The sequence below is a fragment of the Pelodiscus sinensis genome, chromosome 10 (genome assembly GCF_052426305.1).
Source record: "Pelodiscus sinensis isolate ZL-2025 chromosome 10, ASM5242630v1, whole genome shotgun sequence".
Lineage (NCBI taxonomy): Eukaryota > Metazoa > Chordata > Testudines > Trionychidae > Pelodiscus > Pelodiscus sinensis.
In genome coordinates, this window is record NC_143061.1 from 19,218,922 (window position 1) to 19,240,051 (window position 21,130).

The following is a 21,130-nucleotide window of genomic DNA, read 5'->3' on the forward strand; positions in this document are numbered from 1 at the left end:
ACATACAGGCTAGCTGTATACATGCCATTGAAAATCAGTGTCATATGACCCTTGAAAATACGTTAATTGCATTTACCTTATTATTGCTAGCAAGGTTCTGTAATGTGTGTGGACAAAGACTTTTTTACTTACAACTGTGTTAGACAATTATGCCAGGCCTGATGTATGGTCTGGACTACAATTTGACTAGCACAAGTTACAGAAAATAACCCTTATCCCATATAATGAAAACATGGTTACAGGAGCTAGAAACTGAAGTATTAGGGGCTATTGCTTTCCTCCATCTAATATTCCACTTTGTATGTATTTACACTTTTTCTTTAAAAAAAATTGCTTTGGGTACAGCATCTCTGAAACATTTTTTTTTATACAGCGACACATATTGCTCACCTTATACAACAGAGCACGAATTTCTTAGGTATAGTCAGTGTGTTCTATTACCCTTGGAAACATTTTTTCAATGTAAAAGAAGTTAAAAGTAATGTTCCATTGTGATTTTTATGCATGCTTATCGTGAAATGGAAAACAATTCAACATGAGTTTAAGAGAAGAAAGTATTATGTAACAGTGTTTAATTTCACACTTATCATGGAGAATAGGGGCCCTTCTTAAGATTAAGTAATCACATGGGTTTCCTCAGACTCCCATCACATAATTGCCTGTTGATTTAAAATTTTTAGAATTTTACTGACCAAGTTAATGAAAGAAAAATACTGCCAAACATGTCATGAAATCCAGAAAAATTTTGTAACTTATTTTGTGCCTCCCAGCTTGAATGCATAAAAGACCAATGTAAATTTTCCAAATGAAGTATAGCTCACAGTTCATAAATCTCGAACAGACAGTAGTTTGCACTTATTAATGCTTGACTTGGATCATAAATGAACCACTTTTTCCTGAACTGCCAGCTTTTCCTGTAAAGACTGGCTTTTCCCTAAAGGAACATCAATTATAAATAATGGTCTGCTAGCAAAATTGGCAGGGCTAGGCTTGAAGCAAATAAAATGGGATATCCAATTGATTTAAAAATGAGTGTGTTGCCATGCATTTTGGCCATCATTTGAGGAAATGGTTTTGGGGTCATTATTCCTGAAAATAATCAGCATAGTGGCATTGCGCAAGAAAAAGTCTTGCGCAAAAAGGGGCAGTGTAGATGCTCCTTCTGGTGCAAAAGCCTCTTCCCCAAATTGCGGCTCATTAGGTATGGAAATAAGGCTCAGCAATAGTCCACGCTTAGCCTCATTTGCATATTTCTGACACAACAATCCACCAGTGTAGACATCTGGAGTTAGCAAACAGGGTTGGCCCCTTGGTTTATGTTCTGTGAGGGAGTAACAGTACTGATGGATTTACTGGCTGCAGGTGTGACCTGCAAGTGCCCTGCTGCCTCTCCTCCTCAGGTAAATCAAGCTGGGGGGGAGGCACACAAAGTCTCCTCCCCCACCAGGGTCCTGTGGTGCTGAGAGTCAACTGCCAGGGGCACAGGGTGCTTAGCGTCAACTGCCAGTTGCTGCACAGCTGGCGGTTGACTTTAAGCATGATGCCCCCTTGTAGGACAGGGAGTGAGAGACTTCCTGTGCTTCCCCCCACGCCAGGCCCTGCTTGACCTGCGGGTTGGGGGGAGCGGGCAAACTCTCCCCCCACTGCCACGGGCGCCTGGAGGGGATGCTGGCGGATCGTTCTGGGGCGGGGGCAAAGACTTCACCGCTTCCCCAGGCCAATCAGGGCAAGCACAGAGCGTCCCGTTCCCGCCCCGTGTGGGGTGTGCAGGGGAAGTGGCCCCCCCCGCGCTGCATTCCCAGGGGGCTGTGCTTAGCCGGGTGTTTAGCGATGCAGCCGCTGTGGGCCAGGGCGCGGCTCAGGGCTCTAGTGTCGTTGGGCCCTGCGCTCCCAGCGGGCGGTAGGCGCCTATTTGCAAGCCTTGCCTGGGGACTAAGAACCGCCCTGGGTAAAGGCCCCAGCAACCCATGGCCGGGACCAATGGACACCAGGGGAGCCGCCCCTGCCGAGCGGACCCTACGGAGCTGGGTTAGAAGTTGCCCAGCACTCCCCCTTCCCTCCCAGGAGTCGCCTTTACTTCCCGCAGCCCCCACCTCAGAGAATGGACTCCCCTCTCCCCAGCCAACTCCCTGCTCCCTCCCCACTGGCAGTCGCAGTGGTACGATCCGCGCCACTGTTGTCATGGGAACAGCAGACACGCCGCTCGGTTTACGCGCGGAGCGGGCGGCAGCTGCAGGTGCGGGAAGCGCGGGTGAGCGGCGCCTCCAGCCATAGGGGCTGGCGCGGGAGATGCGGCTTCCCCGCTGCTTAGCTCGCGGACGGGGAGTCAGCGGCGGCCGCAGCCCGGGCCGTGGGGGAGCAGGTCCTTGCGGGGGGCGGGGTAGGGGTGACTGGCTCCCGGCCGGGGCCCCGTGGCGGGAGGACGGGGACACACTATGCAGCCCAGCAGAAGGGTGGGAGTGGGATGGTCTGGGGCGGGGCAGCCGCTCTGGGGGTGCTTGGTACATTGCCCTGAGCAGGAATGGGGGAGAGGCGGGGGTGTGAGCAGTGGACTCCAGCAGCTCCTTGGGTGGGGCCATTGGAGCTTGTTGTGGGGCTGTGGATTCTGGGTTTCCAGCAGCTCCCTGCGAGGTGGGTGGGTGTAAAGGGACAATTGGTGAAGGGCCTGGGAGGGGAATGGATATGGTGTGAGCAGGAAAGCCCTTAGGGGTGGAGGAGGTGCACCCTGGAGACAATCACACAAATACCTATGGAAACACACCTTTTGTGGTGGTACAGCTGCATGCTGTTGATATTGTTTTTATTTCTTGCTGTGTAAATCACGTACAGTGCTGTACCCATTATGGCTAGAGAAACATGAGTCTTTTAATAAGCCTAATTTATTATTCAGGTTATGTTGCTGCTCTATAAACGTTCATTGAAATTCTCCCTCCTGCCTCTCCAGAGCTAATCCAGGGAGCAGCTAAACCTGTGAACCTTACTTAGCAGAGAGGAGAGTTGGTTAGTTTTAATGAAATTGCTAAAGGCAAGAGTTTAATTTGCTTGAGGTTTTGCATACCTAAGAAATAGAGGAAATTCAAGGTTTCTCTCTTGGGAGGTCTTTAGAGCAAGTGCAGATGTCTGAAAGTGTCTTAATGTTAAAAATACAGTAGAAAATCAGAGTTAAGAATACCAGAGTTACAAAACAGCCATCTCATCTGGATCTTGAAGTACACAATCAGCAGAGATGGGGAACTCAGCAAATATTATACAGGTAGTCCCCGAGTTACGCAGATCCGACTTATGTCGGATCCGCAGTTACGAACGGGGATTTTCTCGCCCCGGAGGACTCGAGCGGCGGGACGCCTGGGCGAGAAAAGCTGCTCCCTGTCTCCCTGGTCTGCTGCGGGAGCCAGCAGACCAGGGAGACGGGGAGCAAAGCGGCGCAGGACCGCGGCCGGACCTGTGGCCGCTTCCAGATCGGCTCCGGATCCTGCGCGGCTTTGCTCAGCGTCTCCCTGGTCTGCAGACCAGGGAGACGCTGAGCAAAGCCGCGCAGGACCTGGCCCGACCCGCGGCGCTTCCAGCTGATCTGGAAGCGGCCGCGGGTCCGGCCCCGGGTCCTCCGCCGCTTTGCTCAGCGTCTCCCTGGTCTCAGCTGGAACCCTCATCCCGAACTCCTATCCCAGTCATGAACCCCCTCCTGAAGCCCAAGCCCCGAGCACCCCTTCATCTAAATGCCATCCCAGAGCCTGCACCTAGAACCCCCTTCTACATCCCAACTGCCTGCCTGCCTGAAGAGCAGCTCAGAGTCCCTCTCAAACTCCAGATCCCTTACTCCAAAACCAGAGCCTGTATCCCAATCCTCTGCCCCAACCTGATGAAAGAATTGGATACGAACACACAGCCATCCATGGGGGGAGGAATCTCACAATTTAGTTATCTCTCTTGCAAGTGTAAATTAAGTTGAAACTCCTTTGTAAGAACTGGCGTCACAAAGATAGACCAACACAATTTGGCATCTTAGATAAGAAAGAGGATACGGGCCCCTATGGGTATAAAGATGGGTCCAGCAGCACATTTACTCTGAGTGTCAGTCTACCATCTATCTGCTGGTCGGGTTAGGTGTTTGACCTCCCGAGTTCCATGGGGACGCACACCTCGTATTCGTGATTTCGAGAGGCACAGAAGGGGGTAAAAATTGTACCTGGATGTGGTCCTTTGTCTTAAGTGTGTGTACACATAGACTTAGAGCTCTTTAAGATTAAGCTGTCACTTGGTACCATTATTTCTATTTTCTATCTTTATTTTCTTTGTAACCATTTTTAAGATCTATATTTGCTAGCAGTTAAGAAATAGAGCAATAGCCATTGTAACCATATGATTTATAAGCTTCTTTAATAAACCTGTAACTGAGGGGTGAGGGGCAGGGGAAGCTGCCACGAAGTAGCCTCTGACTGCGGTGGGCCCAGGCTGCTCCGCATCCTGCAGATCAACCTCTGTGCATGGTCAGGATGTTAAGTATCGGGTAATTGACTAATCAGATAGTTGGTGCATTTTACATCGACTATTTGATTAGTTGACAGGGCACCTCTGCCCTAGGGCTATTGCTACACTGCAAAGGTGAAAGTGCCACGTGGATCCTCGGGTCAGTTGGGGACTCCTCCACTGAGCCCAGACTCCTTGTGGCATTGCCTCCCTGAAATGCTGCGGGGAGCCTGAGGCCGGGTTTCGTAGCTGATCCCGGGCTCCATGGGGCACTTCCCTTTTGAAATACCACAAGGAGCCTGATGCTGGGCTGCCCGCAGGATTTCAAAGCGGCAGTGCCGCACAGAGCCAGGGGTCAGCTGTGGAGTCCCCAGCTGATCCCAGGCTCCACGCGGCATTACTGCTTTGAAATGCCATGATGAGGCTGATGCTGTGGCGTTTCAAAGAAGCAGCACTGCACAGAGCCCAGGATCAGCTGGGGAGTCCTCAGCTGATCCTGGGGTCCATGCAGCGCTTGTGCTTTGAAATATCACGTACAGCCTGGGACACCTCACCTGGCCCTGGGCTGCATGCAGCTTCTAAAAGTTGCAGTGCCTCGTGGAGCCCGGGGGTCTGGTCTCAGGCTTCATGCGGCTTTGAAGTACCTGCTCTTCTTCCCTTCCCCCTTGCTGCCTCTATCTGATCGGGGGGGGGGGAGGGGCGGATATTCTTACTGATTTATTCCAGCCTTGTATTAGTTTAGCTTGTTCCTGTAAATGTATGTTGGCAATGAGGCAAGGAAATGGATATAACCAGTTCTAAGTGTGTCCACACGGGGAAATTAGTGTTTAGATAAGCTGACAATTGACACAGTTCAGGACAACTGCACAGGGATGTTACATTTAGATTAATTGGTTAATTGAATAATTGATACAATTGGCATCGACTATTCGATTAGTCGATAAGGGCTAAGATTCAGAACTAGAATGTCCATGAATAGGTTAATTTTGCCTTTATACTGCTTAGGCCTTTGATTTGGAGACTCCGCAGAGAGATAATCAGCAGCGAATGGTTCAATGACGTGTTTTCAGGAATATTGTAGACAATTGCTGTATCTGTCACTTCAGCATTACATATATTAAATCTAAAGAATGTCTTAGAAATGCGGTTTAAAATACTACTTGGCTTCAATCCTTTGTTGTATTGGTTTTTAAGTTTTCATAAGTCTTCAGATCAGACCTGGAATAGCTGTGCCTGTGCCAGCCTGTTTAGCTGCCTTGCTGTTTCTAGCGCACACATGTACTATGACAGCAGATTCTTCTTTTTTATTATTATTGAACCTCTATTGAAATGAATGAAGCATCAAGTCTTGCCAAGGGCATCCAGTCATATTAGATAAATGCACTTGGTGCATGTTTCTGACACTTTTTTCAGCATTAAAATGGTCATCATTTTCAGGCCATCTGTACTAATGCTTTCTAACCAACTAGTCAGTCAGTCATGATTGGCTCTAACAGTAGTTGGTGTTCACACCAGAAATGTTTATTGCACATTAGGAAACTGTGACTGCTAGTCACGAGTCATCGTTGCTAGCATCCTAGCTGGTTTATGGTTGTATTCGTGTGATCAGGCTGTAAAATTGTCATTCTTCTATCTATCTGGAGCTCTTCAAATCATACCTCCACAACATGACTTCAGAAATTCCAGAAATCTGTGTAGTAGGACATCCCAGAGCACATTGTCTCTCTGGCTGCTGGTACTTCTGATTGTGAGAATCTTCCCAAAATGCAGTGAAATAAACATGGCTAAGTGTCATGACTTGTATGGACATTGCCCTGTGGTTGTATCTTTAAAAAATTGTAAGTGGATCAGATAAGAATGTCATAACTCAGATAAAAAAAAATTAAAATATTTACAGAAAGTACAGTCAAGATCTTAAAATCTGGAAAATACATGAAAGAATCATATATTTATTATTTTATATGGACTTGTGCATAGTATAATGATGGCTTTCAGCTTCCCTAATACTTTACTGTGATTTTATTCTGATTTTGACTTGAGTTAGTGCTCATTTTAGCACTGGCATTTGGGCCTTATTTTGTCTGTTGTGTGCTATGGATAGTCTTTGAGAAATCAATGTTTTATTAAATGCTGAAGCAAATTTATCCTTGGTTAATCCATGCAACTGTACTATACAGTGTGTGAGTGTACTTGAGAAGAGAAAATGGGCCAGAGATTCTCATAAATGCTCTAAAAGTTATTTTAGTTTAATTTAGATTTGCGTTAGCACATCATTGACTTGATATAATACATTTTTGCTTTCCAAATTTTTCCAGTATGTTAATATTTTGTAACAACTATATATATTGTTTTACAATTTTTAATTTCAATACAGTTGTTCCATTTGAACAGGTTACTCACCACAAAGAATTTCACAAATCATCCTGATTTTTGGTTTTTTGATTCGAGCTGACATTGAGGAATCATGAACATCAATGACTTTGTAGTACTCCCTGGTTCAAAAACTGGAACTTCTGTAAAATTAAAAGTGAAGTAAGTGCCTTTCCTCTGACTATGATAGAGATGTTACGTGACTCTGCATTTTAATACATTCATATTCAACATAAAGTATGAAACTATGCTTGTACAAAAGTAAAAATTATAGATATCTCTCTGATACTATTTTTTCAGGTTTTTATTTATCAACCTTCTCTTTCTTATGTTTTAACTTACTGAATTCAGTCATGGGTATTATCAGGGCTCGACAAATCGCTGTTTCTACTCGCCCGTGGTGAGTAGATTTCAGCTGGTCTCTCCGTTTGCTCTGTTCACCGGCGCTGCGCGCATGCGCAATGCCAGTCTGGTGCATGTGCGGTGCAGGGCTGGCGAGTAGATCTCACCACGGTTTGTCAAGCCCTGGGTATCATTGCTATGCAGATAATCTAATGTAATGTCTTTATTAAGGCCTGTCTATGCTAAAGAGGATTTTTCCGCCTTGCTGAGCATCAAAATGGGTGCAATTATATCACATTGAATCCTATACACTTATAACCTTTGTACTCCAGGTGTCCCTAATTAGGGAACATCAGTGGTATGGACCCTGGCAGGTGTAAACGGCCTGCTCACTGCTGCTTCCTCTCTACCCAGCTGGGAGAATGGCAGAGCAGTGATGCACTCTTCCAGAGACTTTTCCCCGCCACTCCTTTAGCAGCAGGGAAACCGTGCCTGGGAGCAGCAGATGATGAGAAGCACTAGCTAAATCCCCTATCCTAATCCCTCACTGGCCCAGCAAAATCTTTAATCCAAGGTTCAAGTGTACCAGCATAGCTATGTTGGTTAAAAAAAATCACACCCTTATCCAACATCACATTACCATTCTAACTTTTCAAAATAGTCAAGACTTAAATCTACCCTATCCTTACTTTTTTATTATAATTTATGTACCTCTTCTCCATTGATATCTTCCGAAGTTTTGTTGAAAACATAGTGGCTTGTCCTCCTGACTGAACATGGAATGTGTTGTCCCAAAGCCCCGGAAATCTCCAGGGTACATTTTTCTCACCATTTCAGAATAGAGCACAAAATCTATGATCTGGTTTTCAAAATTCTTTGTGGATTAAGAGATTGATCTATGCTTAAAACTTTTACCAGCATAGCTTTGTTTTAGTTTTAATAATATGGCTATTCCAGTAAGTGCAGGTATTGAGACAGTATAGTGATTACCTTGTGTCTATACTAGGAATGTTTTGCTGGTTGGTTAGATCTGTCCTAGGCTGGAAAAAGGAAATAGTCATCACTCTTTATTTTTTCCTTTTACCCGCCTGAATGCACTATGGCCTTGTAGAGTGCAAAGTGCAAAGTGCGGTAGATCACCATCTCTCCTATTTACCCATCCACAAGTTCAGGGGAGTGAGGGAGCTGACTAGTTCCAGCAAACTCATCTTCTATGGTTAAACATTCCTGGATGCATATACAGGCAGCCCCCGGGTTACGTACAAGATAGGGACTGTAGGTTTGTTCTTAAGTTGAATTTGTATGTAAGTCAGAACTGGTACATATTGTAGGGGAAACTCTAGCCAAACATTTCTCCAGAGCTCAGTTTTATTCTCCCACACCTCACTTCCCTCAGTGCTTTATTCTCAAGCTGAGGTGTCTGCTGAGAAAAGCCGCTCCGCGTCTCCCTGGTCTGCTGGGGGGGGCGCTAGCTTCGCGTCTCCCTGGTCTGCTGGGGGAAAGCAGCTAGTGCGGGGTTGCCTCACCCCGTTTGTAAGTAGGGATCTGATGTAAGTCGGATCCATGTAACCCGGGGACTGCCTGTAGCTGGTTTTCCCTAAAAATGGCCCTGTCTGACAAGTAATGTTGTTGTCAGACCTAGATTTTTAGGCTTGCATTGGACAATGCGGATTACTCACCTTCAGTATTAAAAGTTGTGAACATTGTGCCCTGCCACTTAAAATCTGTCCAAAATCTCTTTTCATTGTCTTCCATGTTCTGATAGTCTTCATAAGTTTCAAATTCATTTCTCCAGAAATGTACGAGAGCTGAAGTTGGAGAAAGTACAGTTAGAACTAGAAAACAGAGAAATGGAGACAAAACTACAGCAACTGCAATCTAATATGAGCAGAGAAAAAGAAGAGAGGAGGGAGTAAGTGAAATTTCTTCAGAATTTAACTATAAAATCAAGGCATTCCAATGAGATGTGTGTTCTTTTGAAAATCTCTTGTGGGTAACTCCACTAAAGACTAGTGTTTTGTATAATGTTCTTCACTATTCCCTCTGAGTTCTTTGCTTTTCCTACTTTTCTGTCTTTTTATCTCCTCTTTTCTTTTCTTTTCCTATCAACAGCCTCCTGCTGGCCTGTGATAAGCTTGCTTTTTGTTTAGTGGGGTTTTTTACAGTCTCTCCTGTGAGATTGGTTGATTTACCTCTGATGTCACAATCATTTCTCTTTCTCCTCCCCTGTGGAACATAATATCAGAACTGACAGCCAGAGTCCCTCCCTCCCCCCCCTTCCTCCAGTGACATTCTCTTTTTCTTTTTTTCCAGTGAGATTGTAACTTTGGAGTTAAATCAGTGAATCAGTACCATACTTTTTATTTTGTCACTGTTTCAGTCAGTTAAATGCATGCACGTAACATTTCAAAAAGACTAAACATTGTAATAGTTCCTAAATTGATTCTTTCCATCATATGTGTGAGTGAGCCATAGATTAATTTTGGCTAGTGACTCACAGTGTGACATTAGCAAATAACTGTAAGCTCAGAGACTCATTACCTATCTGTAAAATGTGTATAATTCATATTTTTCTATCTGACAGAGGTGTTATAAGGATGAATTCATTAATATTTATACAGCACTTTAATATACATATAATGTTACTTGAGCATTAAGTGCTGTTAATTTCATTGGATCATAGTAATTTATTTCTGATTTCTAGTTGCCTTTATGCTCTGACAAAATCTCAATAAATAGCTAAAACTTTAAAATATTACAGTTCTTCAGCTCCTCCTTTTAGTTTTCAGTGATTTTTATGCCATCTCTTGCTAAAATTAATGTAGTGGTTTTGAAAGGTGCAAGACTAACACTGAGACTGAGACCACCAGTTTGGCTGAACCTCAAAATGAATTAATACAAGATGGACAATCATAGAGGTGCTGCTACTGTTCTTAATGATTTAATTTGTGTAATACTGATAGTTTACTAAAACACTTTTCAGAGACAAACAAGGATACAAGATCTTTCATTTATTCTCTCTTAAAGAGAGAACACTTAGAAGACAGAAGGGATGGGAAATCTGGATATTGGGGGAAATGATTCACCCGCTCCAATTTACAGGAGAAATATGCTTAGTAATCACATTTTTTATCCTTTTTTATTCTCTAGACGATCAAGTGGATATCGTTGGCAATCTGGACAGGCAGGACCAATGGGCATTCAACCTCAAGAGTGGTCCCAGAATAAAGAAAATGTTAAGGTACAAAAATTTCATTTGATATTCAGATAGTCTCATAAGGTCCAAGATTGGAAAAATACTTTTGTGGATTATAAATCACTCACTATTTTGGTATAATGCAACTTAACTGATAAGACAATCTTGAATATTAATATGAGAAATGGAGCATTTTATAAGTAACATTTCCAGGATATTTGTTTTTCTGCACTGAACATATAGTGTCCCACTGAGCTAGAGAAAGAGTATAATATTGTTTTGTTGATTTACATTATTAGGTAAGTCAAGGGTAAGTTTATGCTGCTTGCACAAGACAGATTGTTAAGGGCTTAATCCAGTGCCCATGGCAGTCATTTGGGAATCTTTCTGTTAATTTCAATGGGCTTTGGGTAAATCCCAAGTCCAAATCTGTTTGAATGATCAAACTGTAGCATACTGAATTACCTACATTTATATTTACAGTCCAAAATACTTTTTTCACAAACAAAAAATAACAGAAAACATTTGTGGATTTTTCTTCTATAAAAAATGTGGAATCCTCTAAAGTTTCTTTAGGGAGATACAAGTAATCAGGTTAATCATAGGTATATGCTGCAAAGTGAAATATAATAGTACATTCAAAATAACTACATTAAAAGAATGTTCTGGTTGCAAAGTCAAGCTCTGAGAAGTTACGGAACACTAGAATGAAGGTTGTCTGTGCAAGCCCTCTCAGGCTATGTCTTCACTGTGAGTTCTTCCAGCAGAAAATATGCTGAGGGACTCATTAGCATAAGTCACAATCTCATTCGCATGTTTTCTGCCATTTCTTTTTGCGCAAAGGGTTTTTGCTCTAAAAGAAGCAGTTTGGACTTTTTTTTTTTTTTTTTTTTTTTTTTGGCACAAAACCCCCGTTTTTCTCAAGATCCTTGTGCCTCTCCGGGACAGGCATAAGGATCTTGTGCAAAATGGGATTGTTGCAAAAAAAAAACCCCTTGTCCACACTGCTTTTTGCGCAAAAACCCCTTGCACAAAAAGAAATGGCAGGAAATATGCTAGTGAGATCATGACTTATGCTAATGAATCCCTCATTGCAGTTTTTTCGGCAGAAAATATGCTAGCGTAGATGAAACTCCTGAGAATGACAGAAGCCCAGGCCACTTTTACTTTAGAGGCCCTAACCCAGCCCTAGCCCTGGCCCCCCATGTATCTAACTTCTCATCCATAGGGTAGTACTAAAAACAAAAGAGTATATGAAAATGAATACTTGAGACATGTATTTATTAACAATTAAGTCATTATACCAATACCTTGTATATTAAAAATGTAACTTTAATTGGGAGTTTCCACTTCAAGCAAAACTCTTCATTTTAGGAATGCTTTTCTAGCTTTGTTGTGTGCAAACTCGTTTATAATTGAAGAAAAATCTAATTTGTGTGCAACATCACTGGTAATGTTAAACATTGCGAGCCCATTCAAATGCTCTTGTCCCATTGTAGAACAATGATAGTTCTTTACTTGTTTTGACACGTTCAGTGTGCATTCACCTGAAGCCACTGAAGCAGGGAGACTGGCAAAAACATGTAATGCAATTGTGAAATTAGGAATACAGTTGACAGGCCGAGATCAAATATTTCTTGAAGTAGTTCTTTTGGCTTGCAGTCTGATTTAAAGTTGGTGGAATATATATGTTTCAGGAAGGCAGTCTTGTCACAGAGATCTCTTGAAATTTTGTTGTTAAACCTTTGTTGAATCTGTTCAGCTGCTGAATATAGATCGTCAGCACTTAGTTCTCTGAACTCACAAAGAGTACAAATTTGTCAGAATGACTCAGACAGACATATAAGACCAGATTAGATAGTCAAGTAAAAAAAATTGACTCGATAGTATCTTTCTGCGTAGATTGAGATGTTAGGCTGTGATTGGTGGAAAACTCAGATGAAATGTCAATACCATGTGCTGCTGATTTGGACTCAGAAAGGATTGCATCCCATTGATTACAAATCTTTTGAATATCTTTAAGAAGTTGTTTAGTGTTATCCCTCTCAACATCTACTTGGCATTGTGTGCTTCAATTTCAAGATTAGTTTTGTAAATAATTTTTAGCAGCTTCATCCACATTGACAACATTAAAATGCATTCAGATCTGGATATATACTTCTGAATTGACTTAAGTTCAGTGCAAACCTGTGCTGTGAGGGTAAGAGATTCAAGCTCACTTAAAGCCTTTCTCACAGAGTCCAAATGCTTTGCAACTGGCCTAATGCCATCAATTCATGCTAACCATCTCGTTGTCAACATGCCGTGAAGGGAAACAGGTAGATGCTGCTTCTGAATTTTCCACTTTTGAGAACTGCTACTGAAGAGGTTGTACAATCGCTGGATTGTTCCAAAGTGTGTAATTGCTTACTTGCGTGATTCAGTGCAATCAATGCCAACAAAATGTAGTGTGTGGTTGACACAACTGGAGAAAATATACTTTGGATTTTGCTCAAGAAGGACTGCTTGTACTCCATTGTACTTCCCAGCCATATTGGATCCATTGTCATAAGCTTGGCTAATGCAGACTTGAAAAAAATTAATTTGAAGCCTTCCTGAATGTCTAATACATGAGCGGTGATTTCTTTTCTAGTTTTTTTTTCGTGAAATTATTGAACAAAATGAATCATTCTTTAATTGAAACCTTTGAAATTCCTGAAATGTTAACATATCAAACAACCAAGGCCATCTGTTCTTTATGAGAACACTCTGGAGTTGCATCAATAATAATTGAAAAGTACTTTGCATGTTTTAACTCTTCAAGAATTGTTGTTTGCACAACTGTCCCTCAGGGTACGTCTACACTTGCTCTCTAGTTCGAGCTAGGGATGCAAATGTAGCCGACTGAAATTGCTAATAAAGCAGGGATTTAAATATCCCATGCTTCATTAGCATAATCTCGCCCATGTGTTATTCCGCTCAACAGCTGATTCGAACCAGGAAGTGCGCTCTGGGACGTGTTAGTTCAAATCAAACCCCTTGGTTCAAACTAACGTTACTCCTCATTTTTTCAAAGCTCAAGTATTTCAAGAAACTTTCCGTTTGTAGGGTCACCAATATGCTGACTGGAACCCAACAAAGCCAATCCCCAGGGGGTCAGAAAGAAAAATAATGACATTCAATATGTGCTGTAGGAGTTTTTTCCAGTTATCAATTACTATATTTATTTCACTCAGTAGTAAGTATTCAATTGAACTGTCAGCAAGTGCTGCTCTACTAGCTGATTTCCATGTAACATAGTTATCTTTATGCGATACTGAAGTTTCCTATGCAGGTATTCGATCTTTCAACTTCCTCCAACCTCTACTGATGCTCCAATTGGATGGATCAGACAGTACTGATGCATTTGAAGTATTACTGTTACAAATGAAACAGAGTACACAGTACTGAGCCTGCTTCTCCATGCTCTAGCAGAGCCAGTCTCTTGTGTAGATCTCCTCTTCATTTGGAAAAGTTTATGTCAGCAGGCAAGTGGGAAAAGCATGATTTTCAGCATCTTTTGGTATATTACTTGGAATCTGAAAACAACTAACTTTGAGAAATGACTGCATTTGAGCAACATTGTTCTTATCAAGAAGTCCAATATTGGGTTCTGATGCCACTATTGTTACACTGTGTCCTGTGCTAGTCATAAGTTCTTGCTCTTGCTGTGCAGCATCTCTGAGGTCCTCATTTTCTTTCTGCACAGTCTCTAAATCGAGCATAGATTCTGCATCTATTGCTACTGTTGGCATTTTTGTGCCTTGATTAATGACCTCATTTTGAGGCAGTGGCATTGAAATGTCATTTCTGTGTACAAAGTTTTCATTATCAGAACTGGAAGTGCCACTGTCAGTGTGGTCATTGTCTAATGGCTAAGACATCTTTTCTACAAGAAATGATGTTATTGGCCTTAAACTCTTAACTGTGCCTTCAGTCTGTTACTTTTGCCATCTCTTATTTGCACCACTTTCAAATCTTCACTTCATTTTTATAAGGGGGTTCTTTTAAAACACAGTATCACACAATACATTAATTTGCTAATGGCTATTAGTTATACAACATATTAATTGTATATCCTTCGCAGTGAATATTATATAATAACATTTTGGGTTTTTTTATTTACTATGGCCCTTATAGTCTCATTTCAAAGTCTTGAAATTTCGTCTGTTAATATGTTTCCATTATTAAATTCCTCTAATAACTGGTGTGTTATCATGAATATGAATTTGGGGCTGTTGCCAGATTAGATGGAAAGTTTAATAAACAACTAAAATTAAAAATTTATTATCACAAAAAAGCCTTTAAAGGTGAATCTAAAACTGGACAAAGAGGTAGCTTATAGCTCAGCCTGATACAGTTATTGGATATGAAGACACACATGGTAAAACAGGAATACAAAAATCTTCTGTGCAGAGATAAACATCTAATTTAAAGGTTAAACACATCCGCAGACCAAGAAAAGTCACTTTACAGTAACAGAATTAATTAAGACTTTTAAAACCTCTAAAACTGTAAACAGTGTTTCATAACGTAGAATCACTAATCACAGAAGCTACTCCAGTCTTCAGTCACTCAGATGAAAACTCGGCTGCAACTGAAAAAATGGCAAAGGCCCAAGGTCCCACAATGGTTTCAGTCTTTTTTTTTTTTTGCAGGTGTATATATAGTTGCTTTTGTTGTTTTTGGTATAACCGCAAGGTGTACAATAAATGGAAATGACTTGGTAGAAAAATGTCAAAATTTGAGGACCCTTTGTCTCCTGAGGCCAAATGGCCTTCCTGGCCCCCCGTCTGATAGGGCCTGTGCCTGTGTAATCTTAATGTAGCCTTCTTGTTCCCTTGTATCATAATGCAAATGCACTCTGTTTAATGACAGTAGTCACATCCTTTTAACCTCAGAATCAAAACATTCAGTGCCTTGTTCTTCCCTACACCTGGACTGATTTTTGGAATCTACACCCTCTGGCTACCTGCCTCCAGACTGGCTCTCAACATGTCTGCTTTCACATCAGTTTGCTTCTTCCTCCATGATACCTGGGTGATTGCAAAGAGGGTGATATTAATAGCACGGGAGAGAGTTTGTTGTGGTGTTCAGTGCTAGAGCAAATGCTGGCAAAATCCTTCTCAGCCCTACTGTCTTGGGTTGGAGTGTGCAAAGAGCAGAAAGAATTTTCACAAATTTCAGCTAAAGCTCTGGCAAATCTTTATTGAACATGTGACATTTTAGATTTTTCCAAGGGTTATAACTTGGACAATTTTTTCTCAAGAGCAGTAGAAGCATATCCCTGGAACCGATATTCCCTCTAATCTTTTCCGTCTGTATGCAGAATAAATCTTTTTATGTGCACAGAGGCATGTGCAAATATGCACCATCAGCAGCAGCAACATATCCAGCTGTGGGTACTCTGCTAATCAGCTGGGCAAAATTTAAATCTCTCCTGGGCGCAGCCACACAAGTACACAGTACAGGCAGTCCCCGACTTATGCGGATCCGACTTATGTCGGATCCGCACTTACGAACGGGGCTTTCTCGCCCCGGAGGTCGGGGTGAGAGCCCCATTCGTAAGCTGCTCCGGTGCCCCTGGTCTGCTGGAGACCGTCTCCAGCAGACCAGGGGCACCGGGCGGGTTCCCGCGCTTCTGAGGCTTTGCCAGAGCAAAGCCTCAGAGGCGCGGGGAACCGCCGCTGCTGCTGCTTCAGTCTGGGTGCCTGTGGTCTGCTGGGGACGGTCCCCAGCAGACCACAGGCACCCAGACTGAAGCGGCAGCAGCGGCGGTTCCCCGCGCCTCTGAGGCTTTGCCAGAGCAAAGCTTCAGAGGCGTGGCACCCCGCTGCCGCTGCCGCTGCGGCTCTGCTCCCCGTGTCCCTGGTCTGCTGGGGGGGGGGAGGGCGCAGCTAGTGTGCTCCCCCCCCCCCCAGCAGACCAGGCTTTTGTTTTGGACTCTGGGGCAGAGCAGCTGGGGCGCTGCCGATTGGTCCTGCAGCGCCCGCTCTGGGCACTACTGGACCAACCCGGCAGCACCCCAGCTGCTCTGCCCCAGGTCCTGATTCAGCCGCTGCTGGTCAGTTTCAGCAGCGGCTGAATCAGGACGCCTGGGGCAGAGCAGATGGGGTGCTGCTGGGTTGGTCCAGTAGCACCGAGGAGCTGCGCTACTGGAGCAACCCAGCAGCACCCCAGCTGCTCTGCCCCAGGCGTCCCCAAGTCAGCTTCTGCTGAAACTGACCAGCGCTGACTACAGGAAGCCCCAGGCAGAGTTGCTCTGCCCCGGGCTTCCTGGAATCAGCTGCTGATCAGTTTCAGCAGCAGCTGACTTGGGGACGCCTGGGGTTCTTAAGTTGATTCTGTATGTAAGTCAGAACTGGTGGTCAGTTTCAGCAGTGTCTGAATCTGGACGCCAGTTCCGACTTACATACAGATTCAACTTAAGAACAAACCTACAGTCCCTATCTTGTACGTAACCCGGGGACTGCCTGTATACAGGGAACACTGCCTGGTAGTAAAGGCAATACCCATGCCAAATTTCAAGTCTCTTCTCCAAAGCATGCAGGATGCTAAAGCTCTTAAACAAAATGGTTGAACATTTTGTTTTAACGTATGCGAAATGATGTATTTCTCCTTCATAGAAATGTTCTTGATGAAACTTTCCAAAAATATTAAGTCTGCTTGGCAAATTTCAGTCACAACAATTTAAGTTTGGCAAACTGATAAGCAGTTGAAACCATGATCTTTATAATGGAAAGTGTTGGGAACCTTAATTGTAGCCAGTGCTACTACAGGTTGAACCTCTCTAGTATGGCACTGTCTGTTTCAGCAACATCCTTGGTATGGCATGATTTAAGCCGGATGTCCACTTATCATGGGTGTAGCCAAGGTTCCTGCAGTCAGATAAAGTTTGTTTACAGCCACCAGTCCTGGCTCTCAGTGCTGTTGTTAGCTCTAATTTACCCCAAATGTCTTCTAAGAACCCAGTAAGCAGTGGGAATATTGGTAATGCTGCTAGAATATGCTTCCGTGGTCTGGGAAACTTTCTTGTTTGGCACCAGTCAGGTCCCAAGGGTGCTGGACTAGAGAGGTTCAGCCTGTAGTGCCACCTATAAAAGTATATGTTCGTGAATATCACACCTCTAAGAAAATAGATTGCTTTTGTTCCCTAAGGATTTGGGTCTTGAGCTACTAAATAATATATGCTTGTGCTCTGTGTGATTCAAGAGCTAACTACTGGGTCAAACAATGTTTATGATCTCTGCTAAAAATATTAGATACGATAGCAGAATCCACCAGAATGAGTTTTTTCGCTCAGGGTGTGTCTAAACTACAGGGTTTTTTGGAAGAAAAGTGGCCTTTTTTTTAAAAAAACTTCCCCTGCGTCTAGACTGCCGCCACGTTCTTTCGAATGAAATGCAAACAGTGCTTTTTTGAAAGAGAGCATCCAGACTACTTGGGTGCTCTCTTTTGAAAAAGCGGCTCCCTTTTTCAGAAGAAGTGGTTGCGGTCTAGATGCTGTTTTTCGAAAGTGGCTTGTAGTCTAGACATAGCCTTACAGTCTCAACTATTATGAAGAGTCCTAAATGGATATTCTCTGTCTAAATGGTCTGTGTTCAGCTTAGAAATAGATAGGCTTCCTAATTCCTGAGATTAAAATTGATTTACTCAGAGATACATACGAAGTGATGGGCTTGGGCCAAACTTGTCACCAGCCCTGCTTACACAAGAACGTAAGACTGGAAGGGACCTCCTGCGCCATTAAGTCCAATCCCAGGCTACTGCAGACAACCCCATTGTTTAAAGCCTATTCATAAACCTTATCAAGTTTGTTTTAAAACTAGTTACGTTGTTTGGCCCACTACTTGTTGAAAAACTATTTTAGAACCTTGCACCTCTGATGATCAGAAACAGTCTTTTCATTTCCAGCCTAAATGTATTCATGGCCAGTTTATACCTGCATATGTTGGCCTGCAACATTAATAGCTGTTCTCTGTTTCTGGTGTTCACTGTGTCCTCCTCCCCATGTTTATATAGAGCAGTTGTATCCCTTTCAGCTTCCGTTTTGCTAGGATTAACAAGCCAACATCTCTTAGTCTCCTCATAAATTAGGCTCTATATTCCCCTGGTTGTCCCAGTATCCCTTCTCTATATCTGTAGTGTGAGAGAGAATCATGAGGGCAAAACCCACTTCCTCAGATGAGTGTCATCTGCAGACAACCCCATTTATATATATATAAAACATTTTCTACTCATTGTTTTTTAAAAGTTACAGACTAACACGACTTGCCCTCTGAGACTTCTCTCTCTCTATATATTCCAGTTTGAATTTATCTTTGCTAAACATGCGTTTTGTACATGGAATTGTACACACAACTCCAGAAGAGTTGCTGTGTACAATGGCATTTATACTTTCCTGTCTTTACTGGAAATACCTTGCCTGATGTGTTCTACAATTGCATTTGCCTTTTTCACAACCGTATCATATTGGTGGCTTATGTCATCCTGCGACTAATACCCTCAGTTTGTTTTCCTGCTCTGTCATTTTCAATTGATGAGCTTGCTGTTTATAGGAGACATTCTTGTTGTTTGCCCCTATGTGTATGACCTTGCATTTGTACTATTACATTTCCTCCATTTTTATTACTCCAGACCTCAATCTGATCCACTATGTGACTTTCTCTGTGGGGAAGAAGGGCAGGGGAAAGACAGCGCTGTGCAATTTGGCCAGGAAAATGCACATGGATTAACATCTGAAGTTTCACAATTGGCTTTGTCTGTCAGTTGTGAAGTTAACCGATAGACAGATTCTGCATGTACCCCAAATATGGGAAACTATGCAATGGGCTATAGTTTATAGATGTATTTTTAGAATATATGCTATAGCTAAAAATGATAGTATAGCATGGCAAAAAGCTAAAATGACGATTTTTACCTATCTTAAATATTACATGAACATAATAACTAAAATAATAAAAACACTTAAAATCTATACTACACTATACTTTTCCCACTACTAGCCTTGATTATCCAGTTGGATTATGCAGGCAAACCTCTTGTACCTGTCTGAAGCATCAGGGAATTCAAGGGCTTTCTGCAGGTTAGAATAATATCCTGTCTTTGTTACACAAATACATTGGATGATAACAGGAGAGTCCCATTAAAAACTCAATTTATAGTTCAATCCCTGTTTTAACACCATAGATTTGTGTCTGAGAGAGAACAGATTACAGGGCAGGGGCTAGAAAGCCAAATCTATATAAATTAATGAAAAGTCTTGCTATTACTGGGATGGTTGGGATAAACGACCATGTTTTTTTAATGAAAATCTGGTAAAATTCATTTTTTTTTGTCAGAGGAATCATAACTATAACAAACTTTGTTTATCTGTATCTTTTAAAATGAAAACTTATTTTAAAAAAACATTCAAACATATATTTTGTCATTGATTTAGCATGTTAAAATGCATACTTTAGTGGATATATTTTGTATTTATATTGATAGTTATTTTACTTTTCTATGTATATTTATGCATATCTAATTTAATGTTTCTGTATAGGCTTCTTCAGGAAAAGTGAAGTTGAAGATACTCAAAGAACAGATTCATGGTAAAGTGATGTTTGTATTCACCAAGTAAAATGAAGTATGTTAATATTTTGTATTCCTTAAAGGTTATTAAACAGTTTGGAAGATACTTTTTGTAGTTTAAGAAAATAAGAACCACACTGTTTATAGTTTATTCTTGATAGTTACCACTAAGAAGCCTGAAATTAAAATTAATATCTGTACTGAATTTTATTGTCCTATGTGCTGCATGATAGTTTTTCTTAAGTTCATGTAAAGAATTGTACTGCAGAAATTAATATATCAAATTATGTGGAACCAAAATACTCAATCCCATGAGTCAGAATACATGCTTAACTTCTTACATTGATTTTTATTGCTGTTTATTTTATTTTTCCAGAGCCAGTAAAACAACCATTTATACATAAAATGGCAAATGCTGCAATTCCTGAAAAACGTAAAGTAAAGGGGAAGGCATGTGGACAGTGTGAGAACAAAAATGCTTTACTGGTGAGTAGAAGCAAGCAAATTGTATTTAATATTTGACTATGGAAAGCTAGCCAATGGACTTTGATTTGAATTCATTTAAAATAATCTTTTGGTCATAATTAAACATTTTTCATTAATGTGGATGGTGTATACATTAATTAGTAGAACATACTAATATCTAATTTTATATTAATTTTTGTTTTTAACATTTTGGAAAATATGAACAAGGAAAAAATTTTCAACAGTAATTATGTATCATGAATCCATTTTTGCTATTACTATTTTTTTTTTATTCAAGGTATGCCTCGAATGTGGGGAAGATTACTGTGGTAGTTGTTTTGCCAAAGTCCACCAGAAGGGGGCACTGAAGCTCCATAGAATGATTCCTTTGCAGGTACAGACTTTTTGTAATCCTGTCTTTGTGAAGCATTCCAAACTTAGTTGTTCAATTGAAGTTATTTCGTTTTTTAAATGTCTTCATTCATTTTGTCACATAAGGACATTTTTATACCTTTATTTGTAGCAGATGCATTTATTATTACATTTTAATATACTTTTAAATTTTATTTATCAACAGATTAGAGATTATTTTGTTTTATAATAAGTTAATAAACTTTTTAATACCCTGCAATCTGTATTTATACAAACTGTGTTTCTGAGGCTTAAACAATGATTCATGTGAATAGTAGTTATACTTCA

At 41.7% G+C, this 21,130-nt stretch overlaps 1 protein-coding gene across 7 annotated transcripts in view; it reads left to right on the forward strand.

The window, feature by feature from the left end:
• Nucleotides 1-1,326: 1,326 nt before the first annotated feature.
• ZBBX (zinc finger B-box domain containing) overlaps nt 1,327-21,130 on the forward strand; it is a 71,601-nt gene continuing 51,797 nt past the window's right edge. For 2 of the 7 annotated variants that reach the window (XM_075937876.2, XM_089780777.1), the window contains exons 1-7: nt 1,753-2,251; nt 6,859-6,999; nt 8,975-9,091; nt 10,330-10,420; nt 19,938-19,986; nt 20,343-20,452; nt 20,730-20,825. In XM_075937876.2, the coding sequence (XP_075793991.2) occupies nt 6,932-6,999; nt 8,975-9,091; nt 10,330-10,420; nt 19,938-19,986; nt 20,343-20,452; nt 20,730-20,825 (531 nt within the window). In that variant the 5' untranslated portion in view covers nt 1,753-2,251; nt 6,859-6,931. Of the gene's footprint in view, nt 1,401-1,741; nt 2,252-6,858; nt 7,000-8,974; nt 9,092-10,329; nt 10,421-19,937; nt 19,987-20,342; nt 20,453-20,729; nt 20,826-21,130 lie in introns of those variants that run through there. The other 5 variants (XM_025187071.3, XM_075937880.2, XM_075937878.2 and 2 more) reach the window with 5 other exon arrangements.